Source organism: Rhinopithecus roxellana, chromosome 2 (assembly GCF_007565055.1).
Source record: "Rhinopithecus roxellana isolate Shanxi Qingling chromosome 2, ASM756505v1, whole genome shotgun sequence".
Taxonomy (NCBI): Eukaryota; Metazoa; Chordata; class Mammalia; order Primates; family Cercopithecidae; genus Rhinopithecus; species Rhinopithecus roxellana.
The window spans coordinates 87,186,957-87,204,573 of record NC_044550.1 but is presented as its reverse complement, the minus strand read 5'-3'; the positions used below and the strand labels follow the sequence as shown (position 1 = coordinate 87,204,573).

General features: G+C 42.2%; 1 protein-coding gene across 3 annotated transcripts in view; it reads right to left on the bottom strand.

Annotated features, from left to right (window-relative positions):
• Positions 1–144: 144 nt before the first annotated feature.
• The window catches only part of LOC104669530 (serine/threonine-protein kinase DCLK2), a 172,289-nt gene continuing 154,816 nt past the window's right edge, over positions 145–17,617 (bottom strand). For 2 of the 3 annotated variants that reach the window (XM_030913615.1, XM_030913610.1), the window contains exons 10-15: positions 17,370–17,516; positions 10,347–10,480; positions 8,496–8,573; positions 2,179–2,275; positions 1,488–1,568; positions 145–318 (exon numbers count right to left, since the gene is read on the bottom strand). In XM_030913615.1, coding sequence (XP_030769475.1) covers positions 160–318; positions 1,488–1,568; positions 2,179–2,275; positions 8,496–8,573; positions 10,347–10,480; positions 17,370–17,516 — 696 coding nt within the window. In that variant the 3' untranslated portion in view covers positions 145–159. Of the gene's footprint in view, positions 319–1,487; positions 1,569–2,178; positions 2,276–8,491; positions 8,574–10,346; positions 10,481–17,369; positions 17,517–17,617 lie in introns of those variants that run through there. The other variant, XM_030913599.1, reaches the window with a different exon arrangement.

Here is a 17,617-nt window from a genome sequence, read left to right as displayed (position 1 = left end):
CTGTTGGTCCCTGCACAAGCCCCTCCACATAGTGCCCCAAGCCGGGGAGTTGCCAGACGAGTGCCCTCCACATGCCAAGCCAATCTTCGTATGAAATAGGACCATGGAAGGCACCAACTTCCATGTGAGGGCAGCTCCCGGCTATCTAATTCAAAAACTTCAAGGCCGGCTCCACAGACAGGCCAGATGCTGCCACCTTCCACTCACCATGATGACGGAGACCCCGGTGGTAGTGCTGTTCTGTTTGGGGAGCGCATTATTAAAGTGCTGTTTTAGTTTACCTGTTACCTCAGCTTGCATGTTCTCCTGGGCATCATCCTACAGGAAAGAAAAGAATCAAATACAATGCTTTTTCCATCCCCCCGTTTCAGCTGTCTTTTCCTTAAGAGTCTCCCTCCCGGCCCCACCCTCCTGACCTCTTCCTAAATGGGCCCCTCTTAGTCACAGAATTAGGGAAACAATGATCTTTCAAAACAACTATTGTTATTCAGTAGTCCCACGCCCTCAGAAGACCCCACACATTCCCTTGCCCCTCAGGCCCAGGAGAGGGCACAGGTCTCCCGGGACACAAAGCAGGACACACTCAGGCTACTGAGACCTCACCCAAGGCACACGATTTAGTATGATCCCTCCCATGGAAGCATCAAAGGTAATTGTTATTCACTTTAATCAAGAATTCATTTAGTTGCTAGTCTTTATTGCTTATAAAAAACCAGAAAAAATGTGGCATCTTAGCTACTTGGTCCAAGAGCCACATCATTTAGCCCAAGAGAGCAGCAAGCAGGGTCCAGAGAGACTGCACCTGGATGGCGAGTGGGTGGGGGCAGTGGGAGGTGCACAGGGAGCTCCCCAACGCGAGTCAACCAAAGCCCTGGGCTAACTAAACTAACTTCACTCTCCTGGAGCCTCCCAGAAATGAGGGAAATGGGAGAAATGTAATTCCCACAGTCCCCATTTATTGGATTGTGTTTCCCTCCCAGACCACCTGAGCCTCTGGGAGGGAACTCTAGTCAATAATCACATGTCTCAACCCAGCTCTGAAGGGACCACGTCTCAGCCTCCCCATCAACAGCAGGAGGTCTCCTGAAAGCACGTGCCCTGAAGGCAGAGAGATCAGAGTCTGAAACAGGCTCATCTCCAGGGCAAACCTGGAACTCAAACCCTGGAACCACAAAAGACGAGAGAGAAGAGCCTCCTAAAAGAGCACTGTGGCCAATTCCATTTTGCAGATAAGGAAACTGGGGCCAAGAAAGGGACAGTCACTTGCCCAGGTGACTCGCGGGGCAGGGTCTAAGACTGAGACCCTGGTGCCAACTGCTTTCTTGGGGAGCCATCTTCATGCTACTTGCTCAATGGGAAAGACAGACATTCTATCTACCGTGGAGCTTGGATGCATAACATGTGCATGTGTAACGTCACAGTGAGGAAACCGTGCTGTTGCCACAGAGCACAGTGATGGCCCATTCCCTGGGAATGTGGGTACTTACTGACACCCAGGGTTGACTCAGGATTTGTCCCGCGGTACACCGAGCTTCAACATTTACCTGAAGCATTTGACTGATTAATTCCTACAAACAAATAAACCAAGTAAGACCACAGAGAAGAGATAATTCAATATCACAAAGAAGGTAATTCCAGCATAAATATAGAAATCTGAGTTTGTAGCAAGCACTCAAGAAGAGCCAGCACAGCTGCTAGCTGATTCAAACCTAAACGTGATTACACTGCTCTTCCTAATGCCATACAAGCAGTGCAAAAGAGACGGTCTCTCCTGAGTCCACTAAAACTAAGATGTTCTCACCTAAGAGTTCTGGTCATTATTATTCCACAGTCTAAAACTGCGGTATTTCTCCTTTTGGCAATTCCGTGTGTTCTGCAGTTCATCCCTGTATCCCGATGGGTGCCCAATACATATTTCTCAAGTAAATGAAATAATGGATGTTAGAGCTTAGAGGAGCACAAGAGGATGGAGGGAAACCGGAAAGATGGCCAGTCCAACTTTAAGAATTTTGCCAAGAACTTCAGAGACCATACCATAGGATGAACTTAAAAGAACAACCACACAATAAAAGCCAAGGAACTTTCTGCAATGCAATACCAAGAGTAGCTACAGCCCTGTGGAATGGGTGAGGACCCCCACAACGTAATACAACCCACAGAAACAGGCCTGGAGGGTACCTTGGCAGAGTCCGTGATGTTGTCCCAGTAGGGGGCCGGAAATTCCAGCTTCCCAGCCAAGATCTGGTCAAAGAGATCTTCCTGGAGATTGTTCTCGCTAAGCCAGTGACAAAGAAATGGAAGAAAAAGTCAAAGTCACCAGAGAGTTTTTCAACAAAATGCTCACGGGAAGAGTGGGGAAAGGAGTCCAGTCTCTGGCTTTGACCTGGGCATTCCATATCTCAATTATGTATCTCAATTCCATTTGTAATGACAGAACTTTTCCTTTTAGACAATGAGCCAAAGAACATTTCCATAGGCTGAGGAATTAAAGAGACAGAGACAACAACTCAAACATTTGCTTAACGAACGCAGAGTTTCAGTTTGGGAAGATGGAAAAGTTCTGGAAAGGGACGGTGGTGATTCTTGCACACAATGTGAATGTATTTAGTGGTACTCAACTGTACACTTAAAAATGGTGAGAATGATTTATTTTGTTATGTATATTTACCCCCCCCCCGCCCCCACACACACACACACTCAAGAAAATATTGCAATCCACAAATAATGGAAATCCTCATTTCAGGAAAAAAAAAAACATCAGCATCTGCCCTCAAAACTATCATGGCAACAAGAAAGGAAAGGCAGAAAATCTGAGTCCGATCTCCTTTCCCTTCTTCTTTCCACTTTAATAGCCAAAGATCAGTGGAACAGCCAACATATGAAAAAGTTATAAGGAGTTCAGGATCTGGATAGAACATTCATGAAATAATTAGTTCACTGTTGGAAACTGACTTTAAACTCAGTCTGAGAGGAAGGGCCAACCCAAAATGCCAGGCAGAATGGCACAGGCTGAGGCAAACCCATGCCAGTGGCTCACAGGGGCATCCCTCCCACCTGCACCTGACCGTCCCACCCTCGGAGGCGCACTACACAGTCAGTGCCTGATGAATACAGGCTGACCTGACTTCTCATGAATGATGTCATGGAAATGTGGAAACACCACTGGGAAAGATGTCCCCAACCTCCCAAATAACTTAACCTCCAGAGCCCCCTCACTTGGTGGGTGCATCGATGGCTAGAGTGAGGAACAGCATCATTAGCTTTCCAGGCCATTACAAGGACCCATGAGAAAGCTCAGAATGGCCTGTTGGAGTCAACATCAAAATCCAGGAGTGCAAGTTAAGTATTACCCGGCAAGTGTGCAAACATTTCTTGGAATTTCTTCACCCAGCCTTTGGGGTTTTGCTACCAACCCCATCAAAGGGGAACAAGGGCAAGCGTGGTGTCCTGAGAAACAGATCATTCAGCACAGCGTCTAGACACAAATTCTAGGGCTGTAGTGATGACAGGGTTCCCTCCTTCCTGCTCTATTAAAAAGAGTAGAGTTGGCTGGGTGTGGTGGCTCATGCCTGTAATCCCAACACTCTGGGAGGCCGAGGTAGGTGGATCACCTGAGGTCACGAGTTTGAGACCAGCCTGACCAACATGGTGAAACCCTGTCTCTACTAAAAATACAAAAAAAAAAAAAAAATCAGCCGGGCATGGTGGTACACACCTGTAATCCCAGCTCCTCCGGAGGCTGGGGCAGGAGAATCCCTTGAACCTAGGAGGTGGAGGCTGCAGTGAGCTGAGATTGCACCACTGCACTCCAGCCTGGGTGACAGAGCAAGACTCTGTCTCAAAAAAACAAAATAAACAAACAAACAAAAAAAAACAAACAACAAACAAACAAAAGAGTTTCTGAGCTTTGTAAATATTCATGACATTTAAGAGCAAGCGCAGCTGAATGGACACCCATTGGTCCATGGAGTTTGGTGAAGAGGCACACTGAGGAGCAAAAGTCAGGACAGATAACTGGGCCAGGCAAGAGAAAGACATTCCCACTACTGTCCCAAAGAGCCATTTCCTGTGAATGCCCACAGGTTTCTTAGTGTCAGCATGTTTTCTTTCCTTTTCACTGTTATTTCCCTGCTGAGTGAGCTCAGCTTACTGCTCCTTCAAAGTGAGTACAGAATACATCTAAGATTATTAGATTTAGTGGAAAAATTCAGAAAACCAGAGGGCTCCAACATATGATGTTAGAAAAAGATATTTAAAATGAGCTATTGCCACAATCGTTCTTTTTAGTCATCCTTACCTATGGTTCCACTCACCTCTCCCTTATTTTTTCTAGAATCTCAAATATCTTATATTTTGTTAATCCATATAGCTTTTGTTAATAAATAGCTAAAAAAGCTGGAAGTGTGTGCACAGCAGTCATTTATAGCAGCTGGTTCTTGGCAAAATACCCTGAGTCAACAAACAAAACCACAGGGTGTCTCAGCAATGAGAATGAGACCCCGAAGTATCCACTGTGAGTTGCAAGGGCTTTGACAGTTGGGGCCTGCCCTGCACTAGAAAAACAGAAAGTTAATTTATCTTTCTTAGCAGTCATGTAAGAAAAGCTGTTCTGATTAAATCCACACTGGATTCGGTATCACACTGATACTCCGCAATGTGGCTGAGATCCTTCAGGGCACTTTAAAATTCTAAAACAATATAGCCTTTGGACCAAGGTGCTGTTAAGTCTAAAAATGTCCATTAAGAAAAACTTGAAAAACAACAAGAGAGTTTGTGCACACGCTCTCTTTTCAATGACAAAGCATTAAAATTCAGAGAAGGTAAACCTGAAAATGTTGTAAGCTATTTCCCAAATGATGTTCAAACGTTCCACTTAGAGCATTTTGCGCGTGTTTCAAGAGAAACAAAAACTTCAGTATAGTCATACAAATGATACTTTTTGTCAGTGACCCTAAGAGCAGACTTGCTTAGGCAACAACTAAAATTCTGGGTGCCTCTGAAAAACCAGTCTCCTTCTCGGTAATGATGAATCTGATGTTGAAAAAGACTAGAGGAAGATAGTCCAGGCACACTGGCTCACACCTATAATCTCAACACTTTCACAGGCTGCGGTGGGAGGACTGCCTGAGGCTAGGAGTTCACGACTAGCCTGGGCAACAATGCAATGTGGTCTCAGCTACTCAGGAGGCTGAGGGAGGAGGACTGCTTGAGCCAGGAGTTGGAGACTGCAGTGAACTATGATCGTACTACACTCCAGCCTGGTCAACAGAGACCCTGTCTCTTAAAAAATAAATTAAAAAGGTTACAAAATAAAAGTTACAGACTGGGCAACAAAATGAGACCCTCTCTCTACAAAAAAAAAAAAAAAAGCTGGGCATGGTGGTGTGTGCTTGTAGTCCCAGCTACTTGGGAGGTTGAGGTGGGAGGATTCCTTGAGCTGGAGTAGGCTGTGATCACACCGCTGCACTCCAGCCTGGGTGACAGAGCAAGATCCTGCCTATAAAAAAGAAAAGGAAAAAAAAAAAAAAGACTAGAGAAAGAATGAAAGATGCTACAGTCAGAGAAGCTAAAACTGTAAATTCCAAATAACAATTTTAGTTTAAATGTTTTGGGTTAAAGTTGTCTTTTGTATAAAACAAACTATTTTGAAATATTTGAAGGACTTTTAAGTACAAATGTAGACAATCTATTTTATACCAAATTTATTTACCATATACCATTTCTGTAATTTATGACATACATTTCTATATTATAGTAGGTTATAAAATCTACCCAGAATGTCGCTGTATGCCATGAAGACACTTCGGTAACACGTTTTTAACATTACAGATTCTCTTTCATCACAATATGATATAAAAGAGGGAAAGCATTGTCTTAATTTTTAAAAGCTACCTGGAGGTCTATGACCTGCTTCTGAAGGCAGCACATAAGGGCAGCAGCCTTCAGAACGTAGCTTTACTGCTTTTGATTAGCCAAACTTATCTCTAGACCCCACAAAAAAGCTGCTCCCCATTCAGTATCAATCCATGATAAATACATCCTGTTCAATTTGAGTCTCACTTTTGTTAAAAAGTAAAAAGCAGTGAAAAGAAAAAACTCTCAGGCTGCACCGGCAACTGGAAACACTAGAGGGAGTTGTGAGCACACAGTCCTCAAACTTATCCCCGAAGACCCTTTCCCAGCTGATCCCAGCTTGGGTTAGCCAGGGAAGGGAACTCCGCTGTAACTGGCCCAGGATCACCTGTCATCAAGATGCATTCCCCTTCTCCACTTGACCAACTCCCGAAACATGACATCACTGAGCCCAGCCAAGGCCTGGTGTGACTGTAAAAATGGCCACGAACTATTCCCTTCCCACTATGTACTTAGCTCATTTTCTCCCACATTTACTCTGAGTTTGACTTGATTTGCTTAATGGCACACCAAGTGTGAGGTGAGCAGAGACTGAGGAAGTTCTCGGGGAGTAGAACTTGCCCTGTTTCTGGCTGCTGGGGAATCCTGCATCCACTCTCATGGAAGCCCAGGACAGTCCTTGCATGATGAAAGCACAGGGCCAAGTCATCTCTCTTGTCCCAGTGGACACTGAGCCACCTACCAGGCGTGCAAGTGGGGCCATCCTAGACCATCAAGCCCCCACTGAGCCAGCCAGCTCAGAAGATTCACTCAACTGATCCATGCAATTGTTTCATACTCCTAACTTCAGGGGTAGTTTGTTACTCAGCAAAAGCTAACTGAAACGTGCAGTAATTCTACAGTCTGTGTAAACCACCTAGTCAACGACTTTGGTGGAAGACCATGATGTTGACGGCCAGATGAAAATATCTTTCCACCTATAAAAACTCCACTAATACCACAAAGGTCTCACTCAAATGCTACATCTTTCATTAATGCTACATCCTTGTGATATCCCTGAACTAAGCACTCCCTCATGCTCTGCTTATTCTCTTTGATCAATAGTCTTGTGAGGTGTGTCTTCATCTATAGCATAAGGCTTTCAAAAGTAGAGACTAACATCTGTCAGTCTTATGTTTACTGCAATGCCAATTAGAAAATTGTTCAACTCAATGGAAAAACTGAGAATGTTAAAAAGATAATCCTTTCAACTTTTCTGTATGTTCGAAAGTTTTCATAATAAAATGTTGGAGGGAAAAGAAGATAAAACCATTTTTCACTTACTGACCCAGAACAACACTACAACACCATGCCATAGACTAAATGTTCATATCTCCCCAGAATTCCCATGCTGAAACCTAATCCCCACTGTGATGGTAGTAGGACATGGGACCTTTGGGCAGCCATGCTATTGTTAAGGGTGGAGCTCTCATGAATAGGATTAGTGCCCTTACAAAAGACCCTAGAGATTCCCTTGTCCTTTCCACCGTATGTGGTTAGGGTGATGAGACGGCTCTCTATGAACCAGGAAGTGGGCCCTGAACAGTCACCAAATCTGTAGTACCTTGATCTTGGAATTCTCAACCTCCAGAACTGGAAGGATGAATTTTCTGGTATTTATAAGCCACACTGTGTATGGCATTTTGTCATGGCTAGTCAAATAAACTAAGGGAAACCACGACCTCAGGTTTTGTTCACCACTGTATTCCTAGCACTTAAAATCATGCTTGGTACACAGTAGCTACTCATTAGAGAGTTACAAAATGAACAAAAGAAGAGATTAAAGTTAAAAGAGGTCAAGAAAACTCAGAAGAAAACAGAACATGCATGGTTAGATGAACTTCTGCTTCAGAGTAATTCATTTGCTCCAGAGGGGAAGATGAAACTCATCAAAAGAGCTGTGGCTGAAGCCCCTCACTCACCCCTGTGCAAAGACTGCCGGGCCAAAGAGTGTGCTCTGTGCCCTGCTCACACACCCTGACCATTGTCAGGGGCCATCTCTGCTTCCACCAGGTGAAGCAAATGGTTACCAAGACTCAGTCAGTCTGTGTATTCCCAGGCCTATTTATACCACAAGTGTTTGTAATTCTATTCTTAATTAAATGTCACGTGAACCAATAAAATGAATTTTAAGAAGAAACAGAAATTGTTTCTATGAGAACAAAGTTGAATGCTATAGAAAGATATAAAAATTGCTCTCAATTATAATTGTGAGAGATCACTATGAAGAACTGGAAGACAACATACCTGGAAGGATTCGGACTGCTTCACAAGGCTCTTTAAATTTTGCTGTTATTTGAAAAAATGGAGAAATTGGACATGGTAGACACCGTATTATGGGTTTATTTTTATGAAAGAATGAACACTGAAAACTCAGAGGACCAACCAAACACAAAGCAAAGGTCTTCACCTCACATCCAAAGTATGCTAATGAGAATACACATTAATAGGCTGTACATTAAAAAGTGAAAGGTTTTTTATGTAATTTTTAACTGGCATTTTTAGTGACCAAACAGTCCTGACTGCCAGGAGCAAAGTGTCTGCTTCTGGACCCAAGGGAGAGTATTTGCAATTCAAATACAGTCGCCCAAAAGGCCACCTACCTTCGGAATGGTGGGAATCCACAGAGAAGTATGTATGTGATCACGCCAGCTGCCCAAATGTCCACCTTCAGGCCATAGCTAGGAAAACAAAGTGGGTGAGGGGGAGAGAAATGATGACTCCCAAGAACCTTCCATGGTACTGGAGTATTGCCTTTAATTGTTGGGAAAAGGATTATTTTGGTGTTATTCATTTCATTTCACATAGAGATGAATGAATCACCCTTTAGAAAAAGACATCTGTTTTTGCTGCCGTTGCTTTTGGTGTTTTAGACATGAAGTCCTTGCCCATGCCTATGTCCTGAATGGTACTACCTAGATTTTCTTCTAGGGTTTTTATGGTATTAGGTCTAACATTTAAGTCTCTAATCCATCTTGAATTAATCTTCGTATAAGGGGTAAGGAAAGGATCCAGTTTCAGCTTTCTACTTATGGCTAGCCAATTTTCCCAGCACCATTTATTAAATAGGGAATCCTTTCCCCATAAACTAAAGAGCTTTTGCACAGCAAAAGAAACTACCATCAGAGTGAACAGGCAACCTACAGAATGGGAGAAAATTTTTGCAACCTACTCATCTGACAAAGGGCTAATATCCAGAATCTACAAAGAACTCAAACAAATATACGAGAAAAAAACAAACAACCCCATTAAAAATTGGGGAAAGGATATGAACAGACATTTCTCAAAAGAAGATATTCATACAGCCTACAGACACATGAAAAAATGCTCATCATCACTCGCCATCAGAGAAATGCAAATCAAAACCACAATGAGATACCATCTCACACCAGTTAGAATGGCAATCATTAAGAAGTCAGGAAACAACAGGTGTTGGAGAGGATGTGGAGAAATAGGAACACTTTTACACTGTTGGTGGGATTGTAAACTAGTTCAACCATTATGGAAAACAGTATGGCAATTCCTCAAGGATCTAGAACTAGGTGTACCATATGACCCAGCCATCCCACTACTGGGTATATACCCAAAGGATTATAAATTATTCTACTACAAAGACACATGTACACGTATGTTTATTGCGGCACTATTCACAATAGCAAAGACTTGGAATCAACCCAAATGTCCATCTGTGACAGACTGGATTAAGAAAATGTGGCACATATACACCATGGAGTACTATGCAGCCATAAAAAAGGATGAGTTTGCGTCCTTTGTAGGGACATGGATGCAGCTGGAAACCATCATTCTTAGCAAACTATCACAAGAAGAGAAAACCAAACACCGCATGTTCTCACTCATAGGTGGGAACTGAACAATGAGATCACTTGGACTCGGGAAGGGGAACATCACGCACTGGGGCCTATCATGGGGAGGCGGGGGGGGAGGAGGGAGGGCTTGCATTGGGGAGTTATACAAGATATAAATGATGAATTGATGGGTGCTGACGAGTTGATGGGTGCAGCACACCAACATGGCATAAGTATACATATGTAACAAACCTGCACGTTATGCACATGTACCCTAGAACTTAAAGTATAATTAAAAAAAAAAAAAAAAAAAAAAAGAAAAGAAAAGAAAAAGACATCTGTTTCTGCCAACCTAACCACAGTCTTGGTGACTACTGCCATATTCTCAAGAGTGGCCTTGGGACACAAGTCCAGGCCAGGGCTCTGATCAGGTAAGCATAAAGTCTGCTTCCTGAGGTCAAAATCATGGTGCAGGCAACTCTCTTCTTTCCATTCTCCACCTTCACAGGAGGCACTGTATACACAAGCAGCAGCAGCAGCAACAAAACAGACCTTTCTCACGAACTGTATACAGAAGCAGCAACAGCAACAAAAACAGACCTTTCTCACCAAAGTTAAAGGACTAACCAGGGCCACCAGAAGTCTTACCCAGTTTCAGCAATGATTTCTGGAGCCACGTAAGTGGGTGTGCCACAGACTGTGTATAAAGGGCCTTCTACCACAGTAGCAAGCCCAAAGTCTCCCAGTTTCAAAGACTTGGTCCCATCGGGATATTCACACACCTGAAACAGAAATCAACCAACCATCAGAAGGTTTTTTTTTTTTCCTCAACAAGTGCAAGAGGGCTCTTGGAATTAGGCAGAAAGGACACAAATACATTTACTGTTAAACTCCAATGAAATCTCTCCTTGTGATTCTTTTTTTGAAGACAGGGTCTCGCTTTGTTGCCCAGGCTGGAGTGCAGTGGCATGACCACAGCTCACTGCAGTCACAACCTCTGGGCTCAAGTAATCCTTCCCCCACCGAACTCCCACCAAATAGCTGGAACTACAGGTACATGCCACCACACCAGGCTAATTTCTTTATTTTTTGTAGAGACGGGGTCTCCTTATATTGCCTAAGCTGGTCTTGAACTCCTGGGGTCACGAGATCTGCCCATCTCAGCCTCCCAAAGTGCTGGGAATACAGACATGAGCGACCGTGCCCGACCCCTCCTTGTGATTCTAACACCAATGATTTATCTTTGCTGCTTTAAAGCGCTAATTTTTTTCTCTTCAGAGATTTTGCACGATTGTGTGAAATTTGGAAAAAATATTTTCCACTTTTGCAGAAAGTTCCTTACCTAGAAGTACAATGAACACACGTGCTTGCTTACACAGTAGTTAGGGTGTAGGCGGGTGTGTACCTGATGGGCATGAGAGAGGCCTCTAATCCTGGAGGTAGAAACTGACCTTTATTTAGCATTTACTGTGTGTGACGTACTTGAAAGCCCAAGAAATGGTGTATTAAGTGTCCACCAAAGCACTTGGTGACCTCCACGGGACTAGCATGTTTAGTTCAGAAAATAAAATTGGGGGCAGCGATGGGGTCCTTGTTGTCCGGACAGTCAATGATGAAATATAAATATCATATAGGGGAAAACCTTAGAAGTTTAAAAAGAAAATGACCTTTGGGATCAGCCTGAACTTCCGTAACAAGTCCACACACCTGGCTGTGTGACTTCTCAAAGTCACATAAGCTCTCTGAGCACATTCCCTCATCTAGGAAGTGAGATAATGCCAGTACCTCCCTTGTGAAGTTGGTGTGAAGGTGAAATGAGACAAAGCTCAGAACAGGGCTCAATAAATGCTCCTTCCTTGTGGGTAATGATAAAGGAGAAAAAATAAAAGTAAAAAAATAAAAAATGTTCTTTCCATTTCCTGGAAGGACTGGCTGATTAGATAATTATCACATTGGAAAAGGTTTAAAAATGCGGGTGGAGATGTGACTGTTTATGCTTAAAGAACCTTTCTAGAAAGCATTTCAGCAATATATAGCAAATTTCTTTACATCAATTATAACCTTTGACCCAAAAGTCTACTTCTCAAAACCTTCTCTAGGGGAATAGAGATGGACCCAAGGATGCTAATCTCAGAATTTGTCTATGACTTTTAAAAACTAAAGGCAACATAAATGGGTAACAGGGCAATGACTAATTATGATACATTACCATAATAAAATATTACATACTTTCTAATAAGCATTTTTCAAATATATTAATCATATGGGAAACAGTCACTATTACACAGAGTTAAAAAATGCACAATTATAAATAAATACTCAAAAATGTTAACAAGTTTATCTCTAAGCAGTAGCATGAAGGATTAAATTAATTTTCTTTATACTTTTCAGTGGTTTCTAAAATGTTTACAATGACCATGTGTTGGTTTATAATAATTTCATATATAAGCAAAACTATGGGATAAATATAACTTTAGAAAGTTACATTCTAAGTGGATAGTTTTGGAAGCAAACAAGTGCATATGACAGCATAATTCAGGTTTCACCATGCAATCCTGAACTGTGTACAGTCTGTCTGTCTCTTGGATGTCCATTTTGAAAATATGGAATTTCAGAGAATAAACTGCTGCAGAGACCTAGTCTATACTCATTGTAATGCCTGTTTCTATTTTTCTATTTTAAGCATATTTAGTTTGCTTTGTCTCATATTTTACTGAACCAGATATTTATCTCAACTACTATTAGCTATAGAAGGAGAAAAATTTAGAAAATGATGTTTTTTCAAGATAAGTATGTTAGCAACATCATCCATTAGTCTGCTACTTAATGAGGGGGAGTGATTTAAACAGTCATCAGTAAAAAGCATGGAGAACCACAAGGCTCCCCCAGGCCAGTAATTCCCCAAGTTTTAAAGGCATTTTAAAGAGGACAGCAGAGAAATACCTCCCTTACCTGTGATGTCCTTATCCACTTAATAGGAACATGTTTCACCTTTAGTATCTGAATAACATTTTCCAGTCTTATATACTGAATACACATCCCTAACACATATCTTTGACTTTAAAGTTCACAGGAGTAAAGATGAGGATTTTGAGTTCCTCATAGATATTTACAACTCTGAGTCAGCCCACAAGGCAGCAGAAACATTTTCAAAGATATGATTCAGCCTAAAGTAATGGATTCCAGATTCTTAGTCACGTCACAGTCTTAGGAAAACTTTCCACCCATTATGTTTAATGTAAACATTAGCAAGAACAATCTGATATAATTATAGTTAGAAATTATAATGTTTTTACCAAAACCCAGACTTTGGAAAGAAATTTCCTAAGTAATTACAGCGATAAGAATGTTATAAGCACAATTTCCTAACTGTCTGTATCATGAGAGTTAAAACAAAAAGTTTTATAAATGTCACTGTTATTTTTTTTTTACAACTTAAAAACATACTCTTTAGGTACAATTTTTGAAAAATAGTGTTTATTTTAAAGACTCCATTTAGTGATGCCTAGGGATATTTAGAGGTTGCTGTCAGATACTCAGAAGTCCCAGAAGTCCTGTTTTTCACATCCTCTATAAAGAATTCAGAGTCAGACGCAGGAGCATAAATAGAAAGGGACTGAACAGTCTATAACTGCTGAATTACGTCTTTGCAAGTGATATTCCTTGGCTAAACATCAAAAAAGAAGTGTCATTAGGGGCAGACAAGCCTGAAATCATATCTTATCTGATTCATCTCTCCTCAATGCTAGACACAGAAGCAAATATGTCTTAATATGAATACATTTCAGATCTTAGTGGGAGACTGTCTTCAAAGCAGGAAGAAATTATACATATATATCTCTCTAGATAGATATAGAGACACACACAGCATTGCTTTAAAAACAACTGCCTTTAATAAAGAGGTGACTAGATGAACAGGGACTCCAAAGGCTTTCTGGCAGAATTCAGGTCTCCCCAGAAACTGACATTCTCGAGGACTTTGGAGATTTCAAAATTCTTCCAAACGTTACGTCACTGGACTTCTAGAGCCACCCCACTGGGCAATTAGGAAGAGAACTGTTACCTCCATTTTACGAATGAGGAGACTGAGGCGCACAGCACTCAGGTTACTAGTCATATGGCCAGGCAGGGGCTCCAGCCAGGACCATTATTCGTTCCACAGCACCATTCTGCAAGATTCGGTATCTGAAAAATAACTGGATAGGCCTGCCAGAACCCTGACTATAGTCTGCACTTCCTTACAGATTTTGAGTGAATTTAAACAATAACAACAGTGAGAACTCCAGCCTGCAGTGTTCAAACACCCCACCACAAGCTGTGAGATGCTTCTGTCAAAAGTTGCTCTCAGAATGCAAAAATAAAAAACGCGAGGAATGCAGATCCCACATACAAAATGAACACTGCATGTTCTCTAAATAAAATGTCAACTTCATGATTTAGAAGGACTTCAAATATGAGAAACCAACCCTCTTCTCTTCTCTCCCCTATCCCCAGAACTTCTGGACAACCTAAATTTATCACTGGTCTCTCATAGTTAACTCTGACACGGCACCACCAGGCTGTAACTCACAGCTTTAACGGCCACCCCTGTGCTCCCTGACACAGCTACCAATACATCTCCACTGGCAGGGTTTTAAATTATGATGCTGCTTACCGGAGAGGGGGATGCAAATCAGATGTCTGAATGCTCTGGTGTTTAAAAACTGAATTAGTTCTTAGAGCAAGAAGAGGCCGACAGTCACTCTGGGTATTTACTTTTAGTATCTCAGTGGCACCCTCTCCTCCCAGGCCAATACCAACCTGCTGACTAAATCTAGAAACTGCCGCGTGATCTAGTTAGGTTTTCAATGGCAAACACATTTTACTGAGATATATGAGGCTAAGGTTGTTTCTGAAGGCTCGACAGAGCCTTTCTACATCACACATCCGCCTCTTCCAGAGGTCAGTTTTATCCTCTTCTTCCTTCTCCTCCCTTTCTGGGCTAACACAAGGGGGCTGCTATAGGTTTGGGAAGGGGTGGACGCTCATCTAGGCCAGGTGAGACTCGATGAGGAGTGTGACTCTGATTTCCTGATTGCATTCCAAGACTCATGATGTTGGAGACATCAATCCCCATTACATTATTCACTCTTTTAAATTTTTTAAATTTTAGCCAATTCTCCTGAAGAAGTGAAAAACATTATCCACCCTTGATGTGTGACAAGAAAAAAGGAGGCGGTGTCAGATTCTCTACATATATTAAGAAACTCTGAGTGGAAAAGAGAAGAAACAGGAGGTGAGAGTGAGATCTGTGAGCTGGGAAATGGACACTCCCTGGTTTACAGGGAAGCTCACAAGCACCTCAGTCACCTTTGCTGGGCCTTAGATCAGGGCTGCTGGACACACTGGCTCCAGGGGTTCCTTGGGAACCTGTGGCTCCCATATTTTCAGAGAATGCAGTAACTGGAGCCAGTGGGGCAAGGCAGGTTGTGGAGAACAGGAAGCAGTCAAGGGGGTATCCTTATGAATGCCCCAGTGTTTGTGTCTGGGCACACCTGGAGAAGCCCTGTGCCTTTGTTTGCAAAGCCCGGGCCAAACTCAGTTCGACGGTGGAGGAGCCTGGCATACCGCAAGGTCCCAGCAGGCGAGAAGCCTGTTTGAGGAGAGAATGCTATATCCTTACTTTCCTCCTAAGGCTCGGTTTACAGCTCTGTCTCCATTCCTTGTTAGAGTTCATAAAACCAAGTCCATAATCCCCTCTGCCCCTTTTATTTTTTAACACAGAGCAGGGATATTTCTTTTCCTAATAAGAACATATAGAAATGAAATATAATTCCCTCAAGGCAGAAGAAAGTAAGATAAAATTTCACATACTTTTAAACGGACACTCAGAAATCATCAAATGATATTACCAAAAAGAAAAGACACAGACTCTGGATTAGATTAGCCAAAAAATAAAAAGTCCCCAGGATGGCTTCAGAAGCTGTGCATCAAGGCACACTCCTTTCAACAGTTATTTGTGTGGTGCTCACAGTAGGCTGTAGAGCCTCATGCTCTAGCACCAGTTGCTAGCTGAGTGTCAGTGGTCAGCAAGCAAACACTCTGCTGTCCATTATGTGTTTACGTGGCACTGTCCAAGCCATTGGAGATATAAAGATAATTGAGACACAAACCTTGCCTCCATGGTACTTACAATCCCAAAGAGGCAGACAAGTATATGATAAAGATCACAACACCGTAGCAAGCGCAGCAGAAACCCAAGGTAGCTGTGACTGAACTCTGTCTAGAAAGTCTAGGGTGACATTAAAGAAGACTTAACTTTTGCTCAATGTATTACAAGATGAATGGTTTACCACACTGCTGGAAGAGAGGACGTTGCAAATGAGGACCGGTAGGAACAGAACCAGTGAAGGCTTGGTAAGGCTGTTGGTAAGTCAAGTCTTAACTAAAAACTGAGGATGGAGGAACCTGTGTTTGGATTAACTCAGATAAGCTTGCCTCCCAAGCAGGAATGAGGATGAGAGCCCTGAAAGGCAGAAATAAAGAAGCCAACTATGTCATGTGTGTTTGTGGGGGGCTGGGAGGAGTGTAAATGTCAAATCACCCAACCAATTTCTCTATAATTCTTCTATAACGTGGTCATGAAGATTGGCTCCCAACTAGCAAGCTGTGTCTAGTTATCAAGAGTCACCATGAAGGTGAGTTAAATATGGCTTGACGCTTAGGCCATGTTGGGTTGGATGGATAAGAGTTATTAACAGGACAGGAGGCTGAAAAGGCAAATTGAGATCAGACTATGAAGAACTCTGGATACCACAGTAGAGTAAGACTTTTTATTCTGTAGAATAATAGGATAAAAGAGACTTCTAAGAAAAAAAAAATTGGCAACTCTTGGTCTCAGTTTCCATGCCTATAAAGTGGAGATGAATGGACTAGACTATTTCCAAAATTCTTCCCCGCAAATAAATTAACCTCCATATTCTACTCCTGTCTCCTATGAGCCTCTGTCTCAAATTTATTCTTCACAATTTTCTGCCCTATAAAATAATTTTCCTGCTCACCTTTAAGTCAGTACCATCAATTAAAATATAAATGGAAATGTATTTTCTTATATCTGGTGACATGCTTTGGCTCTGTGTCCCCATCCAAATCTCATGTTGAACTGTAATTCCCAATGTGGGGGGAGGCACCTCGTGGGAGGTGACTTGATTCTGGAAGCAGATGTCCCCTATGCTGTTCTTGTGGTAGTGAGTTCTCATGATACGATGGTTTAAAAATGTGTGGCACTTTCCTCCTCGCTCTCCTTCTCTCCTGCCACCATGTGAAGAAGGTGCTCGCTTCCCCTTTACCTTCCGCCATGATTGTAAGTCTCCTGAAGCCTCCCAGTCATACTTCCTGTTAAGCCTGTGGAACTGTGAGTCAATCAAACCTCTTCTTCCTAAATTACTCAGTCTTAGGTAGTTCTTTATAGCAGAGTGAGAATGAAATGATACATCTGGTAAATAGTAAATGCAGAAAAATTCAATAACTCCATTAGTATTTGATGGTCGTTGACACGAGTCTTGCTAATTTTCTAAATTTAAAGTCTCATAATGCAGGATTGTTATAGACTGTAAAATGCCATTATTTGCATATGCTCCTTTTAAAGGAAGAGAGGCATTCATTGGAACAGAAAAAGCAGGGATGACATACCAAGAGATTCTCTGGTTTGATGTCTCTGTGCACGATGCTAAGGCCATGGAGATACCTGAGGGCATTGGCTAAGTTGTATACCATGGCGCTACCATCTCTCTCAGTGTACTTGGTCGACGAAGTAATTGCATCAAAGAGATCTCCACCCTAAAGGATACATAAAAGAACGTATCAAAACATCAACAGTGCAATTCTATGAAGGTAAGAAAGATGGCTCATTGGCACAAAGCAGAAAATGACACAAGTGC